The sequence below is a fragment of the Pungitius pungitius genome, chromosome 2 (assembly GCF_949316345.1).
Source record: "Pungitius pungitius chromosome 2, fPunPun2.1, whole genome shotgun sequence".
Taxonomy (NCBI): domain Eukaryota; kingdom Metazoa; phylum Chordata; class Actinopteri; order Perciformes; family Gasterosteidae; genus Pungitius; species Pungitius pungitius.
The window spans coordinates 2,511,092-2,538,873 of NC_084901.1; the positions used below are offsets into that span (position 1 = coordinate 2,511,092).

The 27,782-nt window shown below is 49.4% G+C and overlaps 1 protein-coding gene across 1 annotated transcript; it reads right to left on the reverse strand.

Annotated features, from left to right (window-relative positions):
- Positions 1-27,782, reverse strand: ppp1r12a (protein phosphatase 1, regulatory subunit 12A). Its single transcript, XM_037460050.2, is given in 27 exon segments — positions 1-107; positions 109-186; positions 1,180-1,230; positions 2,086-2,133; positions 2,234-2,338; positions 2,438-2,546; positions 2,651-2,676; positions 3,266-3,331; positions 3,454-3,575; positions 4,220-4,385; positions 4,473-4,646; positions 4,755-4,845; positions 5,366-5,527; positions 5,662-5,838; positions 6,504-6,656; positions 7,161-7,274; positions 7,435-7,526; positions 7,715-7,939; positions 9,735-9,856; positions 9,957-10,114; positions 10,210-10,301; positions 10,486-10,560; positions 10,643-10,787; positions 10,941-11,100; positions 12,388-12,506; positions 13,779-13,909; positions 27,305-27,782. Coding segments are annotated over 27 exon segments (3,258 nt in total). The 5' UTR covers positions 27,542-27,782; the 3' UTR covers positions 1-47.

Below are 27,782 nucleotides of genomic sequence, written 5' to 3' on the forward strand. Positions count from 1 at the left end.
GAGAGAGGGGAGGGGGGGGGGGGTGGTGGCGGACGGATGGGCGTGGCTTAGAGGTCGACGGTGGGCAGCTGGCTGCAGGCGGACTGCGAGAGCTTCGCCAAGACTCGGGGACAGCGCCCGGTTCTCAGCCTGCAGCCGCTCCTTGACCTGCCGCAGGGCCTGAACCTGCTTTACCTGGGGGAGGTTCTGCAAAAGGGGGGGGGGGGGGGTGGCGGGGCGGGACAACATCAACAACAACAACAACATGGGAAAACAAAGTGAGAGAAAAGAAAAGGAAACCACAGCAGAAGAAAATAAGCAGAAGTGGGGGGAAAAAAAGGGCGTTTGAACAAATTAGGAGAGAAAATGTTTAATGGACAACAGGACAATAAAAATTAATAAGAGAAGAGGGGCCGAGGAGGAGGAGGAGGAGAAGAGGGGGAGCAGAAGAGGAAGATTGTTAGAAAACGGGGACAGACTTTAGGAAAGCGACGGAGCGACTCGGCCCGACGCCATCAGCAGCTGCCGCAAAGTGAAACACGGTTACCACAGCAACGGGGACAAAACATCTGTCCCCTGCATAAAAAAACAAACAAAAAGGAGCATTTAATTGCCCGAGAAGAGCTTAAAATGTTACGTCAACATGGATCACAACAGCTGACCTGACATCTTCCCCGAAACAGAAGAAGAAGGCGGCGTTTAGCGAGGAGTCCAACGTGGGGAGGAGCGCTCGCATGGCGTGTGAAATGTTAAGGTCGCCACATGAAAAACGTTTACAACTTCAGATGGATAGAGAGCTTTCTCACAGCTTGGAGTAACTATGAATTCCAGATATTCCAACATGAAGATAAAGACAAATGCTTCAATCTGGTGCACTGAGAGCCACAACAAGAACGCTGTGCTTGGACATGTGATCCTTAACACTCCTGAACGTGTGGATACAAGCTGAAGGAAGAGGCTTCTTTTTTTTTTTTGTTGCCATGTCTCACTGCTCCGTGTCTCCCGTATGAAATGAGACCGTAGCTGTAATAAATCTGCATTACAGCTGTTCTCACAAGTCCACACTCTGTGATTTAGACTCCATTAATGGATATACATATATAAAATATGTATATATCTATGTAGGTATGTATAGACAACAATAGACAAAATGTGTGTGTGTGTGTGTGTGTGTGTGTGTGTGGGGGGGGGGGGGAGTACCTTAAGTTCCTCCTCCATCTCAGATATCTTCCTTTCTAGAGCTCTTCTTTCCTGCAAGAGGGGGGGGGGGGGGAAGCAGGTTCACTTAGCAATCAGCATATTTCACACAGGACAATTAGCAAGAAGCACCGTGGCTGCACACACAGCATGAGAAGAGGTGGGGGGGGGGGCAGCTGTAGCACAATCACACACACACAAACACACACAGTCTGGTGAGGCGTCTGCAAGCAACACTCAGTAACAGACTTACATACTCAGTGGATTTAGAATTTATGTGGTGAGATATACAAACACAGGGAGGTGGGGGACTCTGAGCCGCCTCCACATGGGGATTTATAATGGGAGTTCTTTGTTGTGGCTTTAAAAAGAAGAATGGATTTGGACTCATGGATTTGTGGCTGAAGACGTCAGCGTCATTACTGAATGAGTGAGAAACATGAACACGCACACACATGCACGGACACCCCCCGCAAAAAAAAAAGCACGTCAACAGCCTGCTGCTCTACTCCCCCGCATACAACGAGATGAACACACTTTCACGCAGGAAAACAACAACAAAAAAGTAAGCAATCCGGAGAAGAGGTGACCACACGCTGCCTCTGAGGTTCTACAACAGGTGAGAGAGAAGTTGGCGGTGTTCTGGGTGGCGAGGAGGGAGGAAGTCCCTTCGACCACCCCCCCTCCCCCTTTTGACTACATGTGTGACACGGCAGCCAGCAGCAGAGAGTAGACTGATACAAAGAGTCGGGTTCACATCATACCACTACCCAGATGATATTGGGGCCTGCTTGTTACCTTCAGACATAAACCCATCGGTAGTGTTACCAGCTGTTTCATCAACTTACAACACAGGAGGCACACATGTTGGGGACATTCGACAGAGAGCTTATTAAACTGAGTCGTTACCCTTTTCTCCATCTCGAGCTGTGATCGGTCGGCATAGCGCTCCTGCCTCTGCAGAGGAGGGTGAAGAGAGGGAAAAGAAAGGGTTACGAGGGACGCTGGCGGGCGGGCGGCGTGGCGCTCGGCTGAAGCAGAGAGCGCTGGCGGGTACCTGCGTGGCCTTCTCCAGCTGCAGCTTCAAGTCCGCCAGCTCCAGGTCCGTGTCGCGTAACTGGGCCTTCAACTTCTCGTTCTCAGCCAGGATCTGCTCGTACAGCTGGAAAAACAAGCGGACAAGTCAACACGTGCAACGAGCGAACTACATACGTATCAAAACCACAAACACACACACACACACACAGACACACACTCTCACCTTCTTGTAGTCAGTGGCGTCGTCCCGGTCCAGTCGGCTGGAGTAAGTCCTCCGGCTCTCCCCGTAGCCGCGGCTGGAGAGGATGTCGTTGCGATCTGAGCACGTTGTGCTGCAGAGAAAGAGCAGGCGGTGACTCGAGAGAGCATAGGAGGGATAATAATAACAATAAAGAGCTTGATAACATGGAGGGTGGGGGGGGGGTGTCAAACATACCGTTCTGTATGTGATAACCTGTCACTCTGGAAGAAAGCAAAAAAAGCCAATGTTAAATGAAGTTTTTTTTTTTAAGTTGCATTTATGACATCACAGCCGTGCAGTAGTTGACATTGATGGATGTTCTTCTGGTTCATGTTGGATAAAGTGGGATAGGTATAAATTCATTTTCAGGTGGATTTGTGTGTGTGTGTGTGTATTCATGCGTGTGTGGTCTGACCCCAGTGACCCACACTTCTTTCCCTTTGAATGCCTGAGATTAAAACCCCCCCGTTTGGTTTCCAAGGTTCCTGCCGCAACCAATAGAAATCACCAGAAGATTGAAACGGAGGAGGGAAACTACACAAATTCAAAGGCTGCGGACGTTGAGACGGAAAAGGTTAGTGTGAGGGGGGGGAATCACATCTGACCGGGGGGGGGGGGGGGGGGGGGGACAGGTGAATATCAAAGGAGGAAGGGGCACGATTGAGAATAAATGACGAAGGGCAAGAGTCAAACGGAGGTCGGGGGCCACAGAAGAGAAATAGGACTTTGGTTTTGGCTGGAAGGCTTAGAAAGTCTGTTTGATCCACTCAGTGTGTGTGTGTGTGTGTGTGTGTGTGTGTCTCTCGTTACCTGGGTCTCTCCTTTGGTGCTTCCGTCCTCCGAGTCGGACAGCTGGTCAGGGTCATTTTCATCACCCTGGAATTAAAAAAAAAAAGGAAAAAAAAAAAAAGGTTAGCATGCAAACGATCAAGGAGGAACAGACGGGTTATGGACACCTGCACCTGATCAAGGGCGCTTTAAATGTTCCCGTCGCTAACCTCTTGTGTCCAGAAGGAGACGCCAGTAGAGCGCCTCTTCTCGCGGGGCCGCCGGCGATCCCGTATGGAGCGGGGCTGAGACTTGTCCTCGCCTTCCTTCTCCTCCTCCTTCCGGTCCATTTCTGTGCGAGCGGCGAAGAGAGCGACGGCGCGTTAAACCGGACGGATGCGGTTGCCATGGCGCCAATTAGAAAGGCCGATTTAGACAGTAAACGGGCATCAAGTGCTACTTGATGAGCCTTTGACAGAGTTTGTGTGTGACAGTGCTTCTGTGCCCACGTCTGGTCCGTAGTTCACGGGAGCAGTTTGATGCTTAATTTTTTGACATCAACATTGTTCAAATAGCTTGAACAAGAGGTCAAGGGGCGAGATGGAGAAGTTCAGGTGGAGCGAGGAAATGATTCCACTTGAAAAAGAAGCGAAGAGGACAATAACTGGACCTGGCTGGAGTTCAGAGGGGCCATTAGGATTGTGGAGTAAGACCAGGGTTTCCTTCCTTAAAGGCTAAAAACCCATTTCCTATTTTCCCATCGATGCTTGGTGGATTTATTTGCTGAGGGAGGAGTGACTCGCTGGTACCGACGCGTGTTTTATGGCGTTTACTTGTCAGACAAAGTTTTCTCTCGGGACCACTTGAATTTAAATATGCGGAAAGGCCCAAAAAAAAACTTGAAACCATTAAACCCAGTGCAGCAGATAGCAGTTAAAAAAAAACAACTTCTAGGTGAGATCAGGGGAGCGCTGCTGTAGAGGAGGGGGCACTGACCTTTCTCGGTGTCTCTGGAGGAGCGGCTGTAGGACGAGGTGATCCCCGTCAGGCTGTTCGGCCGGCTGAGGGGCCCGGAGGGCGGAGCGGTGCTGGTGTACGGGGGGGAGGCCGTGCCGACTGTGGAGATGGCCGAGGTAGAGGAGGAAGACGAAGGCCGGTAGCGCTGGGAGGGAGGAAGAGGCTGAGATATTCAAGGCGTCGATGCAACGAGTCGCTCACGTTGTTAGTGAAGCTCGGGGCAGAAACGCACCTCCTCGAAGCTGCGGTACTTTGACCGGTAATCATCCTCTTTGACCTCCAGCTCCTTCTTCTCCTCCTGCTGCTTCTCCTTGTCCTGCTTCTCCTTCTCCTCCTCCCGGGTCTTTGGGACACGACTCCTGTCGATGGTTTTCTCCGCCTCTTGCAGGTCAGTCAGAGTCACACCCTGCAGGAAGAGTAACGCACCATCTTGTTAAAATGGTACTTATTCTAGTCGTAAAACGCGTAATAAAAATGAAAGGCGCGGGGGGGGGGACGGTGCCGGTGACCTCACCTGGGTGGACCTCCTCGACTGTCGAGCCTGTCTGGAGCGAGCTTTCCTCTGGGACTCTGACTCCTCGTCTCGCACCGGCGTCAGGTATGATCTACCCCACACACACACACACACACACACACACACACACACACACACACACACACACACACACACACACACACACACACACACACACACACACACACACACACACACACACACACACACACACACACACACACACACACACACACACACACACACACACACTTTATAAATAAAACTGGCCAATATGTGAAGCAGATTTCTACTTCAAGAACTGCTGGTGGTGGATGATGATGATGATGATGATGCCCTGGAATGTGGAGCATTATAAAATACCACTCCCACCACGACAGGTGGCTGTTTTGTATGTGTTGTGCATAGCCTCAAGAAATGTAGTAATTAAACACAGTAGGTAAAAAATAAAACTAAACAGTATTGTCAGAATATTCAGAATGTGACAAATTACTATTGGAGATGAAAAGGTTTGCAATACATTGAAACCATTTTAAGGATAATAGAAGGTGTTTTGGGGGGGACTATGTATTTGTGGTATTCCATTACTTTTTTTAATGTTCTGGTGGTACCTGCGTCTCTCTGAGCCAGTGACCACGCCTGTGGAGGTGGTGGTGGAGACGGCGCTGGTGGTGGTGGACGTGCTGGTCGTAGTGGAGCCAGTGTTCATGGTGGGGATGACCGCGGCGGATTCCTTTTCCTTCTCTCGGTCTGCACTCTCCTCTGACCAGTACCTGCTTCACACACACGGGTCTTTAGAAGGAGGCCCGCCGCGCCCAAAACATTCGTTCACCTCAAGTCGCTGTCAAGCGACGCCACGAAGGTCAGAAGGTCAGATGTTGCAGCAGACATAAAAACGCCGGCGTACCTGCTGGTGAGACTGGTGGAGCCAGTGCGGGTGGAGGAGGAGCCCAGGCCGGAGAGCAGGCTGCGATGGCCTGTGGGCGAGGTAACGGATGAGGTGGCGGTGGTGGTGGTGGTGGTGGTGGGGGTCGTGGAGGTGGTCGAGGAACTCAGGTCCTCGTGTCTTCTGCCAAAAGAGCCGCTGGAGGAAAAAAAATGTCAATACAAAAAGTAAAGATAAAAACACTGTCAGCAGGCAATAACAGCCATGTTAATCAAAATCATTTATCAAGATGCTCTATAATTATTTGTCTAGTCTCATAAATTTTTGTTTTTTGTATGAATCTTTTTTTTTTTTTCTGAGAAGTTTTATTTGGGACATTCTGAATTTACTTCAAATATTATCATAATGTATTTGTATTCATTTACTTTACTTACATTGGTCTCAAATCACCATTGCACTTTAAACATTAATAGTGAAACTATTAAATACTTAAAATACATTAATAGTGAAACCTTGCAGTGATATTGCTCTGTTAATTTGTGAAAAGCAGCTCCAACGTTCTTAGTGAACAGATCATTTTTTGGGGGGAGGGTTTCTAGGAAGGAATAAACGTTCAGTTAGTTCTCTCCACGTAACAACAGTGAGAATTGATTTAAAAAAGGACATTTTGAAACTTGACGTCTCTGAACACACCGAGGCGTCAAAGAAACTGAGTGGGAAACATCTAAATCTCTACTGTGGATTAAGTGATTTTCATGTGAACATTGAATGCATCACGGTAAACTGCAGCGCTGCACACACACAGTCGGAGAGGACAGGTGGGTGTGGCGAGGGCGGGGCCCCAGGCGAGGAGGCTGGTGTACCTGCGGTAAATGCTGTAAGACTGGTAGTGGGAGGTGGGCGGCTGCCAGGGTTTAGTGTTACAGGTGTTAGGGTCCAAGCTGGAGGTGGACGAAGACTTGGCCGGCACGTCCCGCGTGCTGCTGCTCCGCCCTAGTGCTAGCGTGTGGGACGTGCTGGCGTGTGGGCAGGCGGGCGGGCGGGTGGGCGGAGAGAGGCATGTTAGCGGAGGAGGTGCACACACACACACAAAGACACAGATATAACACAACAACGTACACATTTTAAGACTGTCAAGCTGTGACAAACTACTGGAGCATCCATGTCATATGTGGATAGAAGCAACGGAGAAGTTCTCAATGACATTTTCATAGCAAATTAAAGCTTTTTTTCCCCCCATATGACATGCGACACGTGTCCGTGTGCAGGTTTCGTGCCACAAAGGACTCTGAATCTGATTCATCAGACGGGTCTATAGGTCCGTGAAAACGTAACGAGCAAACTCAGTGGCACGGAAAACCCGACAGGACAGGTACGGTCACGCAACCGACTGCGTGGCAGCGAGGAGAGAAAAGCCTTCTCAGCAGCCGGTGCACGGAAGCGTGTACACCCAGATCTCCGGTGACATCATCAAAAGCGAAGGATAGAGGAGGGGGGGGGGGGGGGTGTGTGGGGCTCACCTGCGCTGGTAGCTGGGGGTTCGGTTGGTGGAGGCGCTCCCCTCGCTGTTCTTCAGGTCGTCGTCCCAGCGCCGCCGGGTGTACGAGCCGCTGCGTTTCAGAGCGGTGGAGTCCCTGGGGGACCACAAGCTGCAATCAGACCTCAGGCTTCGACGGGTCAAAATAGGTAGATAAATAGAACCCGAGCCCCATTGAAAACGTATGAGATCGTTTTTTCAGAGGCCAACTGCCTGCAACGGGCAGCAGGGGGCGCCGCTCGGCTGCCGGGATTCACCTGTTCTCCTTCTCGTCGATGTCCGACGTGCTGGCGAGCCTTCTGGGAACGTTGGGCGCCACGTAGGCGAAGCGAGGCCCTTTGTCCTTTTCCTGGAAACCGCAAAGAGAAAAAAGGACCTTTGTTATTGGAAGATGTGTTTATCAAACAGTAACTAGTTCATGTTCCATTTTCACACACATGCTATAATTAGCTGGTGTTTTTTTTAATTTTTTTTATACGGCTTAAAAAAGAAATACAATTTTTAGAAAAAGGACAGTGGGTAGAGATTCAAGGTGACCTTCTCCTTGTCTTTGTTGTCCAGAGAGGAGGAGAGGCGAGGGCTGGAGGCCGAGCGCATCACCCCGGTGGTGTCCTTCTCCCGCTGAGCCTCCTTGGTGGCGGTGATCTCGGCCAGCGCCCCGTAGCTGCCCGTCTTCCTCAAGCCGAGCCGCCACGACGCCGGAGACTCGTCCTTCCGGTCGTCCTCCACTTTGGTCGATGCCTTTCCAGCAGGCTGAGTGGGCTGAGAGGGTCAGAGGTTTTAGTGCGTGGTAACCAGCGGAGTGTAGTGTGAGGACGTTATGCTAGTGTCATCGGTGAGTCACACAAAAGGGCAATCAGGTCGAGCAGATTAATCTCCAGGGGGCTGCACAGAGACCATTATTGTGTGTGTGTGTGTGTGTGTGTGTGAGGGGGGTCATGCTAGTTATCACATCTTTTAAATTATATTTTTTTTTAAACCGATGCATGTGGCCACGAGCGAGGAAGCAAAAAAAAAAAAAAAACACACCACAGACACACGGCGAGAGCGCAACCGGGACAGTCCTTCTTTGTTGTTTACAAGTGAGCACGACACCACGGAGGGCTGATGAGTTACAGTCGGCATCGGAGGGGGGGGGTTAGAGGTGGTCGGTGAGTACTTTGCCCGTGCACAGCGTCACGTAGGATGAGAGAACCACTCCGCTGCACGCCAATGCCTCACCGTGGGGTTTTTGGGCGCTAGAGAAATGCCGGTTTTGCGCAAGCCTCGACGCCACAATGCAGGACAGCCCGGCTCCGCCACGGGCACGAGGGGAGTAATACAAGCAAACTAAAGCCAGCCGAGACCAGAGCCCGGTATGAGGGAGGAGGGAGGAAGAGGGACGCAGAGAGAGAGAGAAGGGTGGGCAAGAAAGAGGTTGATACAGAGAGGGGGGAAAAAAGGCCAGAATAAGACAGAAAGCAGCAAAAGAAACACTTTAAAGGCAAAGGACTCTTAAGGCGTAGTCACACCACACAATGCTTACTGCCAACCCGGGGGGGGGGATAAGGGACGGAACCAACAAACACCTGGACGTTGTTAGGGATTTGTATAACTCTTGTTAGAAAGAAGTCATTGCGACGTGTGAGCGAGGAGATCGTAGTGAGAATTGAAGCAGAAAGAAATAAAGGCTAAATTTAGAGTCTTGGATGGGTGGTGACTGACTATAAATGTCCAGTGGACAGAAGCCCCTCCTCTTCAGGTCTGCATCAGGCGTGTGGTGCGCGCAGTCTGGTGCATCACAGAGATAACGTGACAAGCTGCAGGGGTTTACCTTTTACTTCTGAATGTAAACTTTGAGCTGCATTTAATGTGCTGCAAAAATAAAGCGGATTATCCTCATCCCATGAAGTGTTCCTGTCGACGTATGAAGCAGTCAACAGATTGGGAGAAATGCTTGGCCTCCTCCTGCCAGCAGAGGGCAGCAGACTCAACAGTGGGGAAACTCCATCAGGTCACGGATCGTCCACACAGGGCAGCCGCTGACATGTTTGTCAAAAGCCACGACAATTAGCCGCAAATGTCGCGCCGCGCCGCGCCCCCCCCCCCCCCCCCCAGTGACATTTGTTAGCTTGTTGAACTGCAGCGCAAAGACCCGTTGACAGGGGGGGGGGGGGGAGGGGCTATCTATGGGACAGACAGGAGCGTGAACTGAACTGCACTCATTTACGCAGACCCCCTCCCCCTCCCCCTCCCCCTCCCCAACCTCGGCAGACTGTGAAATTAGGTTTGCGTTCAAGGGGGGAGGAAAACTAAACGGATGATTCATTTCTCTGATTTGTGTACAGAAGGAAGTCTCTGACACGACTCCCGAAGTGCACCGGCCAGAGACTGCTGCAAGTGGTTTAAAGGCTGCATTGGTGGCGCCGTCGCATCACGGCTCTGCTGCAGCGCTTCGCTTCCCGCTTGTTTTTTTTTAATTTATTTTATTTTTACCATTAAAACCTGAATCAGAGGCCAATTCGAACGACACCAGGGATTTCTTAATAAAGCCGAATTCTTGTCCAGCAGGTCGCACCTTCTTCAGCGGCGAAGTGGGGGTTGTCACCTGGTTGGTCGGGCTGGTCGGAGGTGACACGGGGACGCTGGCAGCGGGCGGCGTGGTGCTGTTGCTCACCGATGCCGAAGGCTTGCTCTTATCTGGAGGGATCGGAACGAGAGGGGAAGACGATGTTTGAGTCAAGATTCGACAATTGACGAAAACGAGCGCACACACTCTCACTCACACACACACACACACCTGCTTCAGTCTCCGACTCTGAATCCTCGTCGTCCTCTTCCTCGCTGGAGCAGCTGGATTCGTCCTTCTTCCCCTCCTCTCCTTCGTCCACCTTCTCTGGTTCCAAGGTCTCGATGCGTGGGGCGATCTTCTCCGGCTCCAGAAGCACCGTTTCTTTGCTGAAGGACACAATCACACGAACGATCACAGTAGTTTTAGAACTTTGCTTTAGTTGGCTTAATAATCCTAAAACTAATCGAGTGCGGGTGTTCACCTCTTGGGTGGTTTCAGTGATTGATTGTTGTCCTCGGTGGTCGTCGTGTCAATCAAAGGAGATTTCTTAATTTCTTCCTTTTCACCTATCAGCTGGAAAAAGCACAGCCAAAGTATTTTTATCAGAGGAAATCGCATCCAGGAAAACACAATGAATTTGATTCATTTTGACCAATCACGGCACCCAAAACAGCCTCACGGAACTTTATCCGCTATTAAAACAATATGACAACATCGTTAAGTACAGAGACGACAAACACCAGTCGCATCTACTAACCAGATTCTGTTTCTTTTGAAGTTCTTCCAAGTATCCGAGAACATCTTCGTCCGCTACATCAAGAGCTGTCTGGCCCTGAGGGGAAGAAATAAGACAAAAGTTATCTACAACATAGACTGCGCTGCCTTACGTGACAGGACTCGTGACAGTCCCTCACCATTTTGTTGATGAGGTCCATGTCGCACATGTTCTCCACCAGTATCCTGCAGGCCTCCTCTTTGCCCCAGTGCGACGCCGCATGCAGAGGAGTCCAGCCATCGTAGTCCTTGATATTAACGTCGTAGCCGGTTTGGATTAAAAGCCTGCACAAGGACGGGGGCACAAGAGAGGACACACACACACACACAAAAAAAATAAATAACAGTGCGTTAGAATTTGCTTTAAGAAGCCAGATGGCATTGACTGGACGCCGGGTCCGCCCTCTAAGCTTAAGAAGCCCTGGCGGCGCCGCTTACTTTAAAACCTCGACGTATCCTTTGGCGGCGGCCACGTGCAGCGCCGTGCCCCCCGACTTGGTGTGCCGGCTGTCCTGGATCTGGCCGCTGTTGAGCCACTGCCGGGCGTCCCTCAGCATGACGCGCTCCTCCTCTTTCCGAGCCGCCTCGATGTCCACGCCTGGCGAGAGAGACGGGGCGGGGAGAGGTCAACCAGGGGGGAACCAGCAGTGTGCAACTATTGATTATTAATAATCGGGGATGCTTTCAACACGCTGCCACGGGATGAATGCGTGCATCTTTACACTCTGAGACACAAATGTTAATGGAACTTTATCCTAGAAACATGTGGAAAGGCTACAAGGCAAAGCACTCCTTACAGAGTCAAGTAGTGGGACAAACTCGGCCCGGCCAAATGCAGCAAAGTGGGTCAGTGTGTGTATGTGTGTCTCATGAGGTGGAAACATGCCGCTATTGTCGCTGACACCTGGTTGGAACACAAGTCAGTGTTAACTGTGATGAACTATATGAACCCGGGAAGTGCCTCGGGGTTCGGGCCAAAAGAGTGAGTTGTTGAGTTTGTATCCTTACGGTTGAAATGCACCTATTGTAAAGGTCGCTTTGGATAAAACCGTCAGCTAAATGACATGTAATCGAGATGTCGAAAGGGCATCGAGACAGAAATGCTGTCGAGTCAAACTCGAGTTGGGATTTTTTCAGGCAACAGTGGCTTCGGATGAAGAGGAACCCAGACTTCCTAGGGGGGGGGGGGGGGGGGGCTCAGTTAAAAAGAAGGCGGTGGGAGCCGGCCTGGGGAGGCCGACGATGTCCCGTGGTCTCCTGGGAAGTCTATAAAAAGGCCTCTAAGTAGAACCACAGAACAAGCAGAGCAGAAGCGCTGGCAGCCGTTCAAAGTGGAGCTTTCTTTTTTTCTTTTTTTTTTTTTTTAACAAGCACATCAGCACATCTTACACATGAGATGTTAGAGAGAAAACAGAATTCAACAGAAGACCTTGCTTGTTTTCCGACTGTAATGGAAAGATTATTTTACACCAAATATCCACAGAACTCCGTAGAGCCGAAGGATCCTCAGTCAAAAAAGGGCAAAAACAAACCATGTGTTTTTTTTTTCTCCCCCTAATCGGAGACAAGGAGGGGATCCAGAGGTCGTCTCCGCCACTACGAAACCACGCCTACTCGCTAACAGGTTTAACCTCGTGACTGGTATCTCTTTGAGAGGAGAAAATCACCTTCCATGGTACCGAGGCGTTCACAGCGGCGTGTTGGCGCTGAGGTTGCCTTCAAGGTGAACGGCGGCTAGACGCACACCTGGGCCGCTCAAGGCTGTGCGTCTAGCCGCCGTTACGCCACTCGCAGCAGCAGCCCCCCCCCCCCCCCATCCCCCCATTCCCCAGTGGGCTTTTGAAGAATCCCTCAAGTGTGAAGGTTGTGACGTGAAACACCGCACCTTGTTTGTTGATCTCGTTCTGAAGGAGCTCCCCCATCGCCTCCTCCTCAGCGATGTCCAGAGGCGTGTCGCCCTCGCTGTTCACGACTCCTACACTGGCTCCCTGTCTGATGAGGTACCTGCAACAACAACAACAACAACACAAACACACAGGTGTCAGGTTTGAACAGAGAAGGTAAATGTACAAAACCTCATGCTCAGTCAGTCAGTAAACCCAGGCCACTTAGTGAGTGAACCCTTTAGATCTCCGTCTGCCCCCCTGCTGACACTCAAGCTCCTTTTGTTTTATTTATTTTAACCCATTTAACATCTTGACTTCAGCTGCTTGCAGTTAAAGCTGTGGTGAGACTGAGGCTCTCCTCATTAGACCAACAACCCCCCCCCCCCCCCCTGCCCAAAAGAATGACAGACTGCAGTCACATTCCGCTGTGGTGCAGGCGGTGTGCTCTGTCGCCCCCCTGTGGGAGTCTCAACCAGCTTTACGCGGCCGCAGTGACCTTCGCCGCATCGTCCTGCTCGGGCCTGGTGGGGGGGAGTGGGGGGGGGGGGGGAGTGGTGGGGGGTTAGTGTCTGCGACATGACTTCTCCATTAGTCACCCGCATCGGGCCGCCCACTTGACCTTTTCATCCAGTATGCGACAACAGAAAGCGGCTTGTTTTGTGTAATACTAGTAGCCCAGTGTGGTGTCGGGGGTCAACAGGCCTGTTGGACACAAGCCGGCTGGACCCCCTTTTGATTCAAAGCGCTTATGGAGCTTTTTATTTTTATTTTTTTGCATTATTGTTTTCCAAAAGGCTGTTGAATCACAACAAACAAACAAAACGTTTGCCTCCCATGAGATTTCTTTATCACTATAATGTTCATTTTCTTACTTTTCTATGAAAAGAACAATAATAGTGGGGAGTGAACCTGTAGCCTGGTTCCTGTAACGTAACACAGAAGTAAAGCAGGTCACAGCACACTCCCAGCATGCTGAACAATGAGTTCAACTCCGCTCCTTCAGTGCGTTTAAATATCCTCCGATAACATCTCTGTGCGGTGCGCGGCGCGGGGGGGGGGGGTCTGTGACGTGCAGAGTCCGGCATGCTATCTGAATTTATCGAGGGCGCTCTTTGGCATTCAATACTATGTCACTTTCACCACGGCTAGTGGCCACACCCAGTGAGAGGAATGCTGCTGTGCAACTTTGAGCTTTAAGACAAAAATAAATAATAATCATCCCATTTTTATTGAGCCAAAACTAATACTGTGCTTGGTAGACAATCACTCTGGCCCGCACAAATAAAGCTACCAAAAAAAAAAAGGATGATTTTTACAGAAATCCAACTCGTTGGAACGGATGCAGTCGCTGCTCCTCCGAGGCGGCTCAACCCGGCCTCGCAGTACTCACTCTGCTATGTCCAGGTATCCGCAGGAGGCCGCGGCGTGCAGCGGGATCCAGCCCTCGTTGTCCGGCTGGTTGATGCCGGCGCCGTGCTCCACCAGGAAAGTCACCATGTCGATGTTGTCGTCTATGCATGCCTGAGACGAGAGAGAGGCAGAAGAGTAAGGCCAACGCAGGTAGCAGAGAGCGTGACCGGCCCTCGTTGCGCGTGCCGTGCATGCATGCATGCAGTGTCAGTGGGACGGTCCGCGCTACAGTAAGCGGCTCGCATTGGAAAGCGCGTCATCCACATAGTTTGTAAAGAGTGATAAATCAGAACCGTCTGAAACAACCACAGGTCGCACCGCGCTCTTCCTCTCGCCCGATGAATCATTCCATTTTAAAACCACAATCTGCGGTCGCGCTAAAGTCAAAATTGGCTTTCGTTTGAAGGCACGCGAGGAGCCCCAGAGGTGATTGCTGGAGAAGGTGCTGCCATCGGCCTGCAGATCTCAGCTGTCCCTTCAGGGAATGTCACCTCATACATGCAAAAAACAGGGAGGCCGCACATTGGATGGACAGCTAGCAGACCACCCACCAAAAGGATCAGAAGCACCAGTCTCATCGTCTTCACACCAGCCATGATGTTGTTGAAGCATTTTCATTCTGAAACCCAATCCAAACCATTTAAGACTGATGACAGTGACAAAAGGGGGAGGGAAAAAAAAAAGAAGAAGCGATGCCCACAGAAGCAGCTGCGAGTGGGAGAGATCTATTTAAAGACTTTGTGACGAATGAAGTGGGAGATGCTGTGATTTTACTCACATCATGAAACGGAGGTGATGAGAGTGGCCTCTAACTCTAACTCTGGACTACACAATGTTTTTATTTTTTTTAAAAGGCAAATATTCATACACAGCCAGGGTTCATCAGCTGTCCATCAGACGCCGATCTGTGGAATCTATTGATCGGCTGGGGCCGTTAATGGATCAGTAGAGATAAACACTTTAAACAATCACCATTTGGCGATATCAAAAACAAACTCTGCCACCCCAGCCCCTTCCACCCTGGACAGTCTTGCTCTTTCGGGGGTTGCTATGACGACCGAAGCGTTGACAAGAGCAACAAGACACACGTGAACACAGCGGCCTCACGTTCGGGGCACACGACTTTCTGGCTGGAATCCTTGTCCAAATTTGGGCTGTTTGCAACGCCGTACATGGCCAGAGGCAAGGAGCGCCTGCAAAGGCCTCACTGAACTTATCTGAAAGTGTGTGTGTGTGTGTGTGTGTGTGTGTGTGGGGGGGGGGGCTTAGGCACAGAGTTCCTCCAGGTGCAGATGAACTTGTGAACAGGCTGTGCTCATCGGACTTTAACGAGGAGGTAGACGGCCACATTAACTGCCGCCTGCCCCTCTCCACACCAGTGAAATGTCCCTCTTCCAGATTTGAAGAAAAGAAAGAGTAACAGGTTGGTTTGTAGATGGAACATCATGAAGTGGATGTGGAGCTTCTTTGGTACAGTATCTGGTCATTCTTCACCTTTTGATATCTCTTTCTACATAGCAACACAGATGAAAGCAAAAAAAAACAACATTTGATCAGATATATGTTCATTTTCTTAACGATAATGTTCAGGTGGAACTTTTAACAGAAGGCGATTCAGGGCAAAGAATAGTTTTTAAATCAGTAAACCTTGAAATGGCACACGAGGGAACGTTTAAACCAACTTTCCTTTTCTGTCTGCCGACACGGGAGTGTAAAAAAGAAATGGATTGCTGCAGCTTTTATGCCTCCCATCTGAAAGCTGTCCTCCGTGTCCTCCTCTAAATCCTCCCCCAGTCATCCCAGACACACTCATTATCTCTTCAAAGTCTTCTCCGAGAATGGAAACAAGCCCATTAAGGCGAAACGCGGCGGCGGTCTGTGACCTCCCCTCTTCGCTGCGTCACCGACCTTCCCTCCGCCCGGTCGGCTATCGGACCCCAACGAAGGTAATCCCTTAAAGGCCGTGGTGCGTTTGGCTGACAGGTGTGTGTGTGTGTGTGTGTGTGTGTGAGTGTGTGGCCGTGGTCCGAGGGACGGGATCAAGGCATCCTCTATCCGTTCGCTTCTAGAGCACGGCGGACGGGGGGGGGGCATAAGGAGACAGCGTGGGCTTTCGGAACCCCAACTTCACCTCAACGGCCCGTATAAATCAAGAGGAAATGCTTTATGCACCGGGACGACACGGAGGAGCCGAGGTCGCGGCGGCACATTCAGACAGCTTGACTCACAGAGCGAACGTGTAGCCATTCAAACCGGTTGGGCTGGTGTGCGTGGGGGGGGGGGGGGGGGGGGGAGGACGTTTAAAGCGCGACGGCAGCAAGTTGGACGGCACTTTGCGGCACCAAATAGAATCACCGCCTGGTGGTCGTGCGCCTTTTTGCAGCTCAAAGCTCAAATTAAGGTACCTTGATTCGTGCCCATCGTATGCACCAGTCTAATCCTGATATAACGGGGGGGGGGGGGCACTGAAGCTCTACTCCCTGCCAACGGCAACAAATCCACAGAGAGAACACAGGTTCGGACCTCGTCGGGCTTTTGTAGGGAACATAAATAAATAGAGAAGAGACTTCATTTTAAAGCGCACGGGGGTCGCTCGCATTGCCCCCCCGAAGGCAGCGCGGAGAAGCAAACCGCTGTGAAACATCAAAAAGAAGTACTGTTGAAAGGAGCGTCTCGGGTGCCATCTTTCTGTTTTTAAAGTCCTGCAGGCATGACTTTGAGCCGCTATCGGGGCGATTCTCATAACCTTTTCTGGCAAAAAGAAAAAAATAATGTGTGGGTGCCACTGCTACTTAAAACCCAATAAAAACACAGTGTAGTTAACATGAATTCATGAGCAAATGTGCTGATATTAATTCCTTCCCCCAAAATGTTATGTAACAGGTTGTGAATCCACAGGTTGGGTTTCTTGCTTCATTTCCGCAGGCGTGATGGCTAGATTGTCAGAAATTATGAGAGAGGCGGAGACTAGATAACAAACCCTTTTCGATAGCTACATTGACTTTATTAAAACATCTAGAAAAGGTCTACTGGAAATAACGATAATGCCCCACCAGCTTACAAAAAAGACATCGTAACAAGCTTATCACGTTTACTGCGACCTTGTCACACAAAACAAAGTTAGTCAGTATCCCTATAAAAACACTTTAAAAAGACTTGATGGTAAAGTAAAGGCTACTGTGTGTCTGTGTGTGTGTTAAAAGGATACATTGATTATCTTCTGGACCATCGTGCCTAGAGCTTAATTTAGCTGCACTCCACATCAAGGAGACACTTGAAGACCCCTCCCCTCCTTGACTTCCTTTAGTTGCACCCTCAGAGCGGCTCCTGTAGTGGCTCCGGCACGTTTTACCGCCGAGAGGGCCACATACACCCCCCCCCCCCCCCCCCCCCCCCCCGGGCCCATTGTGCGAGGCAGATACTCGACATTTAACGACGACAGCAGTGGTGCATGGCCACGACATCGCCCTCCGCCGACATCTGACCGCGCGGCGAGGAATGTCATGGGAACCCTTGTTGGTACCACAAAAGCTTATTATTTCAGACAAAAAGGGGGCTGTAATGAAAAAAGGATCCCACGAATGCGTCACATCAAGAACACAATCGTGCAGCACGATTACAAACTGGCCGGCATGAAGTGCTGCGTCGATGACGCTTCACTTTTATTAAGTCAGACGCTTCATTGTCTAATTGAGCGGAGTCTTTGCCATGTGGTTTTCGCAGCAGTCTCAGGGAAGCAGATAAAATAAGTTCCCGCCAACCACATCACATGAATTTCACAAACGTGTGAAATATACATGCACGGGTTCTGCAACAAGATGGGGGGGGGGGGGGGCACCTTTGAGAACATTGCAACGTGAATGAAGAAGTGTGACATTGCGAAGAAAATGTACTAAAAGCACTCGTTTGCGTTCTCTTGCCATCATCTGGTGCTTTCAGTTAGGCCTTTGCCAATTTCTCCTGTGTGTGTGTGTGTGTGTGTGTGTGGTGGAGAAGGGTAAAGTGTCTGTAGTGAGATGGATGATGGCAAAGACAAAACATTATTTAAGCATTGTGGTATAAGGTTACTCAAACATGCACAAAATGCAGAGGCCCGTTGGCTGTCGCAGCGTGTTCTTCGGGCCAGTAAAGTACCACGGGACTACATTTTTCCTTTTCCTGGGAAAAAAACAAACAAAGACCAGTTTTCTCCCATTTAACAAAACCGTGTGGACAACAAAGCAGCTTCCTCTGGCGCCTCTCTCACTTCACTCCGTCCCTCTTACAGTAGTACGACTCCCATCCGCCGACCCAGTAAGCACAGGGCCCTGGACCAGCATACCAGTGGAGAAATTCCCAGATAAGTAATTCTCCTAGCCTTGGGGGCTTCAGGCATCGGCACTTTAGCCCCTCCCCGTGGGCTACGTCACCGGCTCGGAGGCGCGCGGCCACTTCCTCAAAAGGAATTCCTTCTCGCCGCCTGCATGCGAGTACGCTGCGCGTTAGCAAGTGAGCGTTAGAAAAGTGTGTGTGGGGGGGGGGGATGGTCCCACTTCAAAGAAAGCTGCAGTGAGAAAATATAGGAAGGATATGGACAATAGAAAGGATTATATTGGTATCAGTGAATGTGTAACTGGGAGAGATGTTCATTGTGAAAAGGTGTACGTGTGTGTGTGTGTGTGTGTGTGTTTACGCCGGAGACAAAGAGCTCACAGCTCCTGTGCTGTTGGCAGGGTTCATGAGGCCAGAGGGTATATGGGGTAGGGAAGGGGGGTGTTAGAGCCCTGCAGGGGGACCAGCTGGGTCCCTCCACTTGATGAGCCCTGTTGGGAGCTGTAACCAGACTACACACACATGCACATCGACTCTCTCGCTGCTACTGAGGACGACCATATATGGCCCTGGGATTCCCATGGAAAAAGAAGACTGGGATTGAGGAAAGGGGGGGGGGGGGGAAGCAAGCTAGATGATAACTGTAGGTTTCACTTGTGCTTTTGCCCTACAGTCAAAACAATAGCCCCACTTGAAGGCCGAATTAGTTTCCATACGAGAGGTTGGACGGCCACGCAGAGATTTCCATATAATAGAACTGTTATGTGGATGGTTACTACACACAGGACAGTGGATAGCCCGCAGAGCAGTCACTCAGGTTCCCCTGTGCCCCCCTCATGCCTACAAGTGCAGGAGGTTAAATGGACAGTGTGTGGACGCCAGGATCTGACATTATGCAAATTACAGCCATTACCACAAAGAACATGGCTCGTCACCAGAGCGGCGTTGCATCACTACGCATAGTGCCTCTCCGAGCCAGAGACCATTACCGGATAAGATGGATACAGTGAGAGTTAAACTTTAAGAATAGCAGCATCATGTGTAAACAAATAAACAATGAAACCTGCAGATTTGGAAAATTGCACTTGGCCAAAACCGATAAACGCTTTATATTTGTTTAGCAGCCGAACAAAAATATGAACCTGGAGTCAGTCACTGCATGCTTCAAAATAAAAATGGGAACAGATATTAGTTTGTTTAGTTTCATTTGGTCAGGCAATGCATATGTGGCCGTATGGAGCCGTATGTTCGGCCAGTGGAAGAAGCGGGCTCACTAGCAGAGCCTCCAAGAGGAAATGAGAAAAATAAACAGCCACTTCCTGTTCCTCTCTGGCCTGAAATCTCCAACACCCTGATCCCCCCCCCACGTCTCCCACTCAGTGTGGAAAGATGAGCGCACACACAGACGCACACATTTAACGCCCACCCCTCTTCCTCCCCCGTGTTCTGGGCCTGAAAGCCCACAGCAGAAGGGCAACCGTGTTTATACAAAGAGGTACGATGCTAATTTCCAGCGAGTTCCTTATTTGATGGTTAGCCACATTAATAATCAATGTCAGCTGCTCAAAACGTGTTATTCGATGCCCCAGAGACAACAGAGACAAAATGTCCATCAGCCCTGCATATTGTCAGATGATATGCTGGATAGTAAAACATAAGACGATCATGATTCGGTCATAAATTGATCGCACAGAGGAACAACAGTGCGATCACTCAACACGAGCAGTAGGACCGCAGGAAGCCGGCACCGTGAGGCTCGTAACCGCGAGTGGTTGTGCTTCATTAATTATTCATTCAAGTCAGTCAATTAACATCTCGGCTTAATCGGACTCAGTGACCTGACATTTATGCTCTATAAAACATGGCGATAAAATTGAGTTTGAGGACTAATGAATGTCAGTCTTATTTTGTGATCATCAAAAAACAAAAAAGGATTTTTGTTCAAATCTTTGATGGTTAAAATCATTATATTCCATCATTAGTTCCTGTCTTTGCTTAAAAGAGTTTGAGAATACACATCTAGTAATGCACCAGTAAGAAAACGCTGGTTTCAGTAAAGTAAAAACAGCAAATCACCAAAATACGACAGCAGAAAGAAAAGCATGTAGCGAACAGAGGCTTAAGCGAGTCCATTTGAATCACGAGCCAAAGTACTCCGGGTGTCATGGTCCAGGCCCGTTTACTGACACCGCTGTTTATCTGCAGGAAGCGCATCACTCGCACGCACTTCTACACAAGCGCCCTAATGGGGGAGGCTTGCACAGCAGAGAGCGGCTTCATGCAGTCTCACGGCCACTGGTGGATCAGCGCGAACAAGAATCGATGCTAATTACCGCCTTGGACTGTGCAGCAATATATTTGGCGAGGCCTACAAGCGGATATGAGACAAAGCCTCATCCAACCAGCGTTGTTTTTGTCCTCCTTTTATTAGCACTACCAAATTATCATTGGAGTAATCGTTTTTTTTTTAACTGAGGATGTATTGACATCGTGTTCTGCGTCTCCTGGCTGAACATCATCACAGCTGATGGCTCTGCCCTCGAGGCCTCATCTCGCCCGCTGACCATGCAGCCGTCTTTGGATGAAATGGAAAGAATGGTTGTTTTTCTGTGCATGGGTGATGTTACAAACAAACAGACGCCCTCGGCCTCCGTAGCGGTCGCTGCTCCGCAAGACGACGAGGAATTCACAGGCTGCGCATCCAGGTGTTTTCAGTTCAAAAAACAGCTCATAAAAGAATACAAAAGAAGAAAAAAAAAAAACAACAACAACAGCAGGACAGCTTGGAGAAGACCTGGCCCGAGCAGAAGACAAGATGCCATTTGCCACAGGGGGGTGGGGGGTGGAGGGGGGCGGGCCTGAAGTCATCACGAGAACATTTCACAGCCGCTCAATACTATGCACGGCTTGGAAGAGTGGGGGGGGCAGACAAGCGGTGGGTTCCTCACCGGCGCCGCCGCCTTGTTGTTGTTCCTCATCCACCCCCCAGTGCGGGGGATAAGCGCCGCAACTTGGCGTCCGGGCAACGAGCGGTGGAGTCAGCGAGGATCACATACGTGCAGCGGGTCTAGTCTCCTGAGGAATTCTCCTCAGGGACCCCCCCCCCCCCCAATGAACCAGTTTCAACCTGCAGACGTGCTCCTCCGACATACTTCAGAGGGCCTTCGGCTCTGGAATATCCGCTGTGCCTTTCCACAGGAGGCTCATGGGTTGATGTTGGGATGCGTAGGGTTCACGCGACCTGGTCTGCTGTGCGGGGGTCACTGAGCGTGTTTCTTCTCCCCCCCCCCCATGGTTAACTTAGAAATAAAAAATCCGTAATCTTGTTCAGTTTTTTATTGAATAGTGAAACACAAACAAATGAAGTGCCACAAGCTCTAATGACGCTGTCCGAGTCCTTCGTCATATTCATCAAATCAATTTTAAACTCCATTTAAAACATTTAAAAACTCAATTAACTTAAGTGATGGCGGCTGACAGGTTTGATCCACACTTTTTGAGCAGTCTTTTTTTTCCGTGTTGGATTAGAGCCAGACTCCACCTTTAGATACTTTGTGATACTTTAGGTACTTTGTGATCTCAGCACGAGTCTTTTTTCCAAAAGCCGACATGCCGACACTGCGCCAGGAAACGGTCCGTGTCACAATCGGCAGATGACCTGGCACGCCACGGAGCATCGGCGCGCAAGCAGCACAAGGACTTCCTGCTGCTGATTGTGGGGTTGGTGCAAAACGTTGAATGAGGCAGGGAACGAGGCCAGCTCAACAAGGAGAGACCTGCCAATTATACCCAGGTAATTAATATATGTACACGCGTTCGGCAGCTGGGACGCTAAAATGTTTCCCTCTCACTCATCGGGCCGTGATTAACCGCCCGTCTGGAATCCACTGCGTGCCGGTGTGACCTTTTCGCACTTTCTATGCAAGACATTAAATTGGGGACATCGTGTTTATCTCTGACAAGTGGATCCAAAGAACATCTGTGACAGAAATGGTGGGGCACTGGCAGAAGTCCTAAACGGCTCTGTCCATCAACGATTGTTTCCGCCGTTGTGTCGCAGTTTGGCTGGCTTTCATCCATATTGATGCAGGCATCTTTTATATGTTGTGCTCGTCTGCGTGATCTCAATAGGTTACAAATTACTTCGGCAAGACCCGTTTTGGCTCATGTGGTGAATAAATTCATGATGCAATTAAGATTTTCTCTACCGAAGTCTATGCTGATGTTTTTTGAGAAGCTGATAGTTAGAATTAATAAATGACATCAAGAGGCTAAAAAAGAATTACATTATTATTTCTCTTGTATGAATTGAGCTGGGCTGAATAACACAAACGCAATTGAGATGAGAATGAGAGACCACAACATGACAATAGGTAATCACACTTGAGGGGGGGCAGGCTGTTAACTATTCATGCTAGACAAAGAAAAACACTGCCACTGTCTAGATCATGAATTATTAAAAGTTAAATTTTAATGTATTCTGCAACGTGTTAGAGATGCATGGGCGACTAGCTGCTACTGTAAAATGGACTGAAACCATAACAAAGAACCTGGAAGCAGAAGGCTGAGAGAAAGAAGACTTATTCCAAATGGATGGATGTAAAGTGCCTGAAGACACTGTAAAGGTTGGAAAGATGATGCAAAATGTGGTTCAACTTCACAACGTCCACTTAAAATAACAATAACTCTTCAGCTGGTTCGGTCCTAGAGGTGGCAGCTAAAAGAAAGTTCTCTGCGCGAAGCCAACAAAAGAAAAGAGCGTGCTGGCACAACACATGCCATGTGGCCGAGTCAATCCTATTTATGCAGCCCAATCGCACAATTCAAAAGAATCTGCCTCAAAGGGCACAATAACTCAATGGCACTTTAACAGAAAACAGTCCAACCGAAAGGCCGCACTGCCGTCAAGCTGAATGACTTCCAAACTACTTGGACCTTGAAGCTCAACAATAAGATTGTATAAAACGTACTCAATTGTGCGAGTCTGTACAACAAATGTGAAACACAAAAAGCTACTCATTACTTAAAAGTACCAGGTATTTAAATAATTAGAAAATTATAATCAGTGCACTTGAAAAGGGGCCACGCCATGTGGATTTATAGGAGACATTAAAAGGCAGTTGCTTCCTAATGAAACGTCATTGCCAAAAAACATTGCCATCTGGGCCCACTTTAGGCCACATGCTGAGAACACCCACCCCCAAAAAACGAAAACCTGTTTCTGAAAAGATGACAGCATTACATTCCACCCTCAGCTTATGTAAGCCTAGGTAGTATTTATCCAACAGCCATCGGATCTGGGAGTTATTCTGCAGGCAGGTGCAGCCCAGGCAGATTCTATGTGGATTAAGCCATTTCTTTTTAGGACACTTAACCTGTTGTAAAAGGAAGCAAAGCAGGCGAGAGTAACAGAAGATCTGCAATGTGATGCTTTGCTGGTCTCAGCCCAGGGGGGGCCTCTCCACGTGAGATGGAGGGATTGTCCCCCTTTGGACGGACAGTGAGACCGGACCGATGTTGGTCTGGGTGAAGACGAAACGCGCTCGGCACATCGCTCCATGACAAATTCTCATTTTGAGCACTGCCGGAGACTCCTTCTCCGCTCAGCCTGTTATGCAACTCCCACTCTGTCCATGCAAATCCGCCAACACAAGCGACTAGCAACCTTCCCAGAGTCGTCGTCATGGAGACAAGTGCAAGATAATGTTCATAGACTTCGGGGCCGTAATGAGGGTGTGTAATGTCAACAGCGAGCAGGCATTGTAATACCCGACTCTGACACGTTAAGCTGGCCCGAGTCTCGTCACCACGGCCTTTAGGATCAACACAGCTGAAGAAAAAGTTCAGGTGTGGGTCAGCGGGGAGATTTCCTCGTGCGAGGCGACAAGCCCCGGTTACCTCCACACTAATTGCCTTGATGGGGCTCAGTGGCGCTGCATTGGGAGTCGAAAGCCAGAGAAAGAGAGAGAGAGAGAGAGAGAGCGAGAGAGAGAAGGGCTTGAGGGGAGGGGTTTAGGTGACAGCTGAGGAATGTCTGCTCGGCTCTCTCTCTTTGCCATGGTTTCAAGCGACTGTCATGTGAGGAATGCACAGGCTTGGACGTCGGGACTGGGAATGCTACCCTCCGAGACAGATTTAGCAGACGAGATCTTGGACCTCCACTCGACTGCCCGATAGTCCTCGCCGGCTCGCGCATCCTCTTTGCCGTGGTCATGCATGGGAGTCTCAGCCAACCAAATCACAACAATGAAAATGGGACTTTGACGAATCACAAAAAGCTGCATGGCACAGATCGAACACTTAAAGCATCAGGTATTATCGTTGGATTCTGCCAACCTCGTCACTTTATTTTAACCACGTCCATATGAGCGAGGGGCCCTGCAGTGGTCGGAATCGCGGATCACAACGCCAAAAGGAGGGAATATGTTTGCGTGTCATTTGCAAACAAAATCGGTTTAAAGTGACAGGAGGCCAGTGACTCATATAATGACACAATCTCTGGCCTTGGTGGGAGATCACGCCAGGACTGCACTACAAAGCAGAGCAACAGACTCTTGAGTCATACCCAAACTTAGTATCATCTCCTAAAACCTAGTTAGGAGAACTGTGGCGGTGGTATTTATAAACCTGCACTGGTCACCGCCGGCATTGGGACTGATACCACTGCACAGATTGTGGAGAGTCCTCATCCAACACGGCACAAAATGCAACGGTCGTAACCAGTAAAGTGCATCTCGTCCAATGAAACACTTGTCAGCCTCACAAAATCCTGTTATTTTCTGGAATTTATCTAAAAAGAACTGTTTGTCAAAAACAAGAAACCGTTTGACCGTCTGGCCCTCTCCTCTTCGATGACATCCTGGGATTAGCATTCTACACAGAAAGCCACGCATTGCCTTCTTCTAACTCTAAAAAGAGACGGCAAAACGCCTGAATCACATGCACAACTACAACCGACCCACGCACACTCTGCCGAAGAGCAACACTGCCAATTCTTTCCTCACGTCGGCTCATCCTTGGACATCGGCCCAAAGTAAGGCCGTGTTTGCACACATTGCCTTTTTGCACAGGGGGCTATGGCAACTCCACCTTTCATAATAACAGATTTGAGGGCAGAACAGTTGTTTTAACAACAACGTTAATAAGAACCCTGCGGCAAATATTTACACAAATATAAATCAATTCATCAACGCAAGATGAAAGCTCATGACTCATTTTAGAAAACGTATTTTATTGGTGTAAAAGTCTAGGACAACACACGTGCCATGTAGGATGGTGGGGCAATTAGCAGCACTCTGGCTTACTAACACCCACATGTGGGCATGACTAATAAGGTGACATCACTGGAAATGTACGCAAGCATTAAAATATCAGATACATTTCATTCATTCTCAGATCGCTTGAGACCCTGCTATAAAACAAATATGTGGAGAACATATCCTTGCAGATGCAATAAATTAAACTGTGGCTTAGGTAGGGGTTGGAGAGGGGTTCACGTTGTCCTAAAGGTCTATTGTATGTAACTAGGACATATAACAATGTCCTTGTTACAAAACCAACCAGGTTTGTTTTCTGTTGGTATCAAACATTGAAAGGAACTCTGTTACAGTCAGAGCAGCTGATGTCGTTATCGTAATATACCACGATCTTTTTCCATTTATAATGGCCCTTGACCTGATACCATAACAGGTTGTGTTGTGATACAGGACACTATTGATATGTTCAAAAGTAATATAACAGTAAAGGATAGAGGGATGTGACATCGGGGGCTTAGCAGGTAATGAACAAACTAATCACACATGAATAACTAATAGAATTGCGGCACTTTCCTTTTTGAGATAATCTACATATATAGCCCTACTTGCTACCATAACATTATGATTACATTACATGCCATTTAGCTGACGCTTTTATCCAAAGCGACGTACAATAAGTGCATTTCCACATAGAGATACACAGCACAGTTGTTTTAATAACTTTATCGTGTACCCGACTGTAAAAGAAGCCTCATATATGGTAAGCACCTGGCGATACTGACTGACGACATCCAAAACGGGCTGCCATTTTCATTATTTGGCTAGGAACGCACAGAGGCTAGCCAACGTAGCTACCCTGGTTAGCGGGCAAATAGTTAGCATAGCACCGCTGGCATTCCAGTGAAATAGTAAAGTATTTGTCACACATGTTACTTCTTAACACGAACGTCCCCTAACGTAAAACGCGAAGACAGACTAGTTATCACCAAACGTCGCTTCGGGAGCTAGCGGACGAATGAATTAACATGAGCTAACCCTCCATAACAGCTAACGACAGCTAGCTTATGTTGCTAATGTAGCGTTAGCATATATTCCGCTCGGCTGACATTGCACTAGTTTACCTCTCTGCAACATTTAAGGCAATATGCTAAAGCAGTGCTGTCGTCAATGTGTGCATTATATACAGTAAAGGCCTTGCGAATTTAAGAACAGCCCGTAATCGAATGACGTTCTTAACCAACTAGCGCTAGCCAGCGTTTGCCCCTTCCAGAGTGTAGCCGCAGTCGCGGTGTAGGGTTTATCAACAGAACCCTTGTTACTGCTGACCGGGTAGTTGCCATCATTGTGGAATTCGTTTTCCCTGAGCGAGTGTCCCGATCGATGACAACATTTGTGTTGGGCTACTGGCACAACTCGATTGTAGCAATTCGAAATTAGTTTGTGCCCCCCCCTCCCCCAACATCACCAACGAACCATTAAAACACTGATAGACTCGGTTTAAAGAAAAAAGGTAGCTGACAACAGTAACGTTACAGTTTGAAGTGTAGCAGTACAGCAATTAGACTGCGCCCACTGACGGAGGACAGGCTCGGGGGGGGAAAACGTAGCCCCTTAAAGCGAACCTTTGCCCACTGTGGATTTTGCACTCGGTGAGGGAGGGGGGGGCGGACTGCAAACACAGTCCGCACGGTTCATGAATGCAACGAACACCCCAACAAACAGGCTCAGAGAGAGAGAGAGAGAGAGAGGGGCCAGCGCGTTGCTCCGTAGCGGCACTCTGCGTCGAAAAAGACGGCCGCGCTGGGTAAGGTAAACAACGGGATGAGAATGGCTTCCATTTGACAGGTGTTGCAGGGCGAAGCAGTGGCTAGCACAGGCGAAAACGATCTTTTTGCTCGTTCTGTTGACGGCGACCGACGTGACACAGACAGACACAGACCTGGTGGAGGGCGGTGAGACCGTCCACATTGGCGTAGTTGATGTCAGCGCCCCGGTCAAGCATTCGGAGCACCTCCTCGGTATCGCCGCTCGAGCAGGCGGCCAGAAACACGGCGCCATCATCGAACTTCACCTTCGTCTTCTTCTTTTTCAGAACGGGAGGCTCCTGGTCCGTTTCCGAGCCCAGCCACCGCTTTAACTGCTCATTCCTCTTCTGCTTGGCGTCCGCCATCTTCATCCCCCTCCTGTCTCGGGCTTCTTATCTTTCTCCGAGAGAGGATATACTTTATAGTGCCACTATCCCACAGCGCACTGGGGCGTGGGAAGGGAGGGCTGGAGAGGAGGGGGGGAACCGAGCGAGAGAGAGAGAGAGAGAGAGAGAGGCCGTCTGGATGGTTTTCCATAGTCTCGCGAGATCTGGAAGCTCAGGAGCTGCAGTATAACGTCATCACGGGTGGATTATGAGGGGAGAGTGAGTG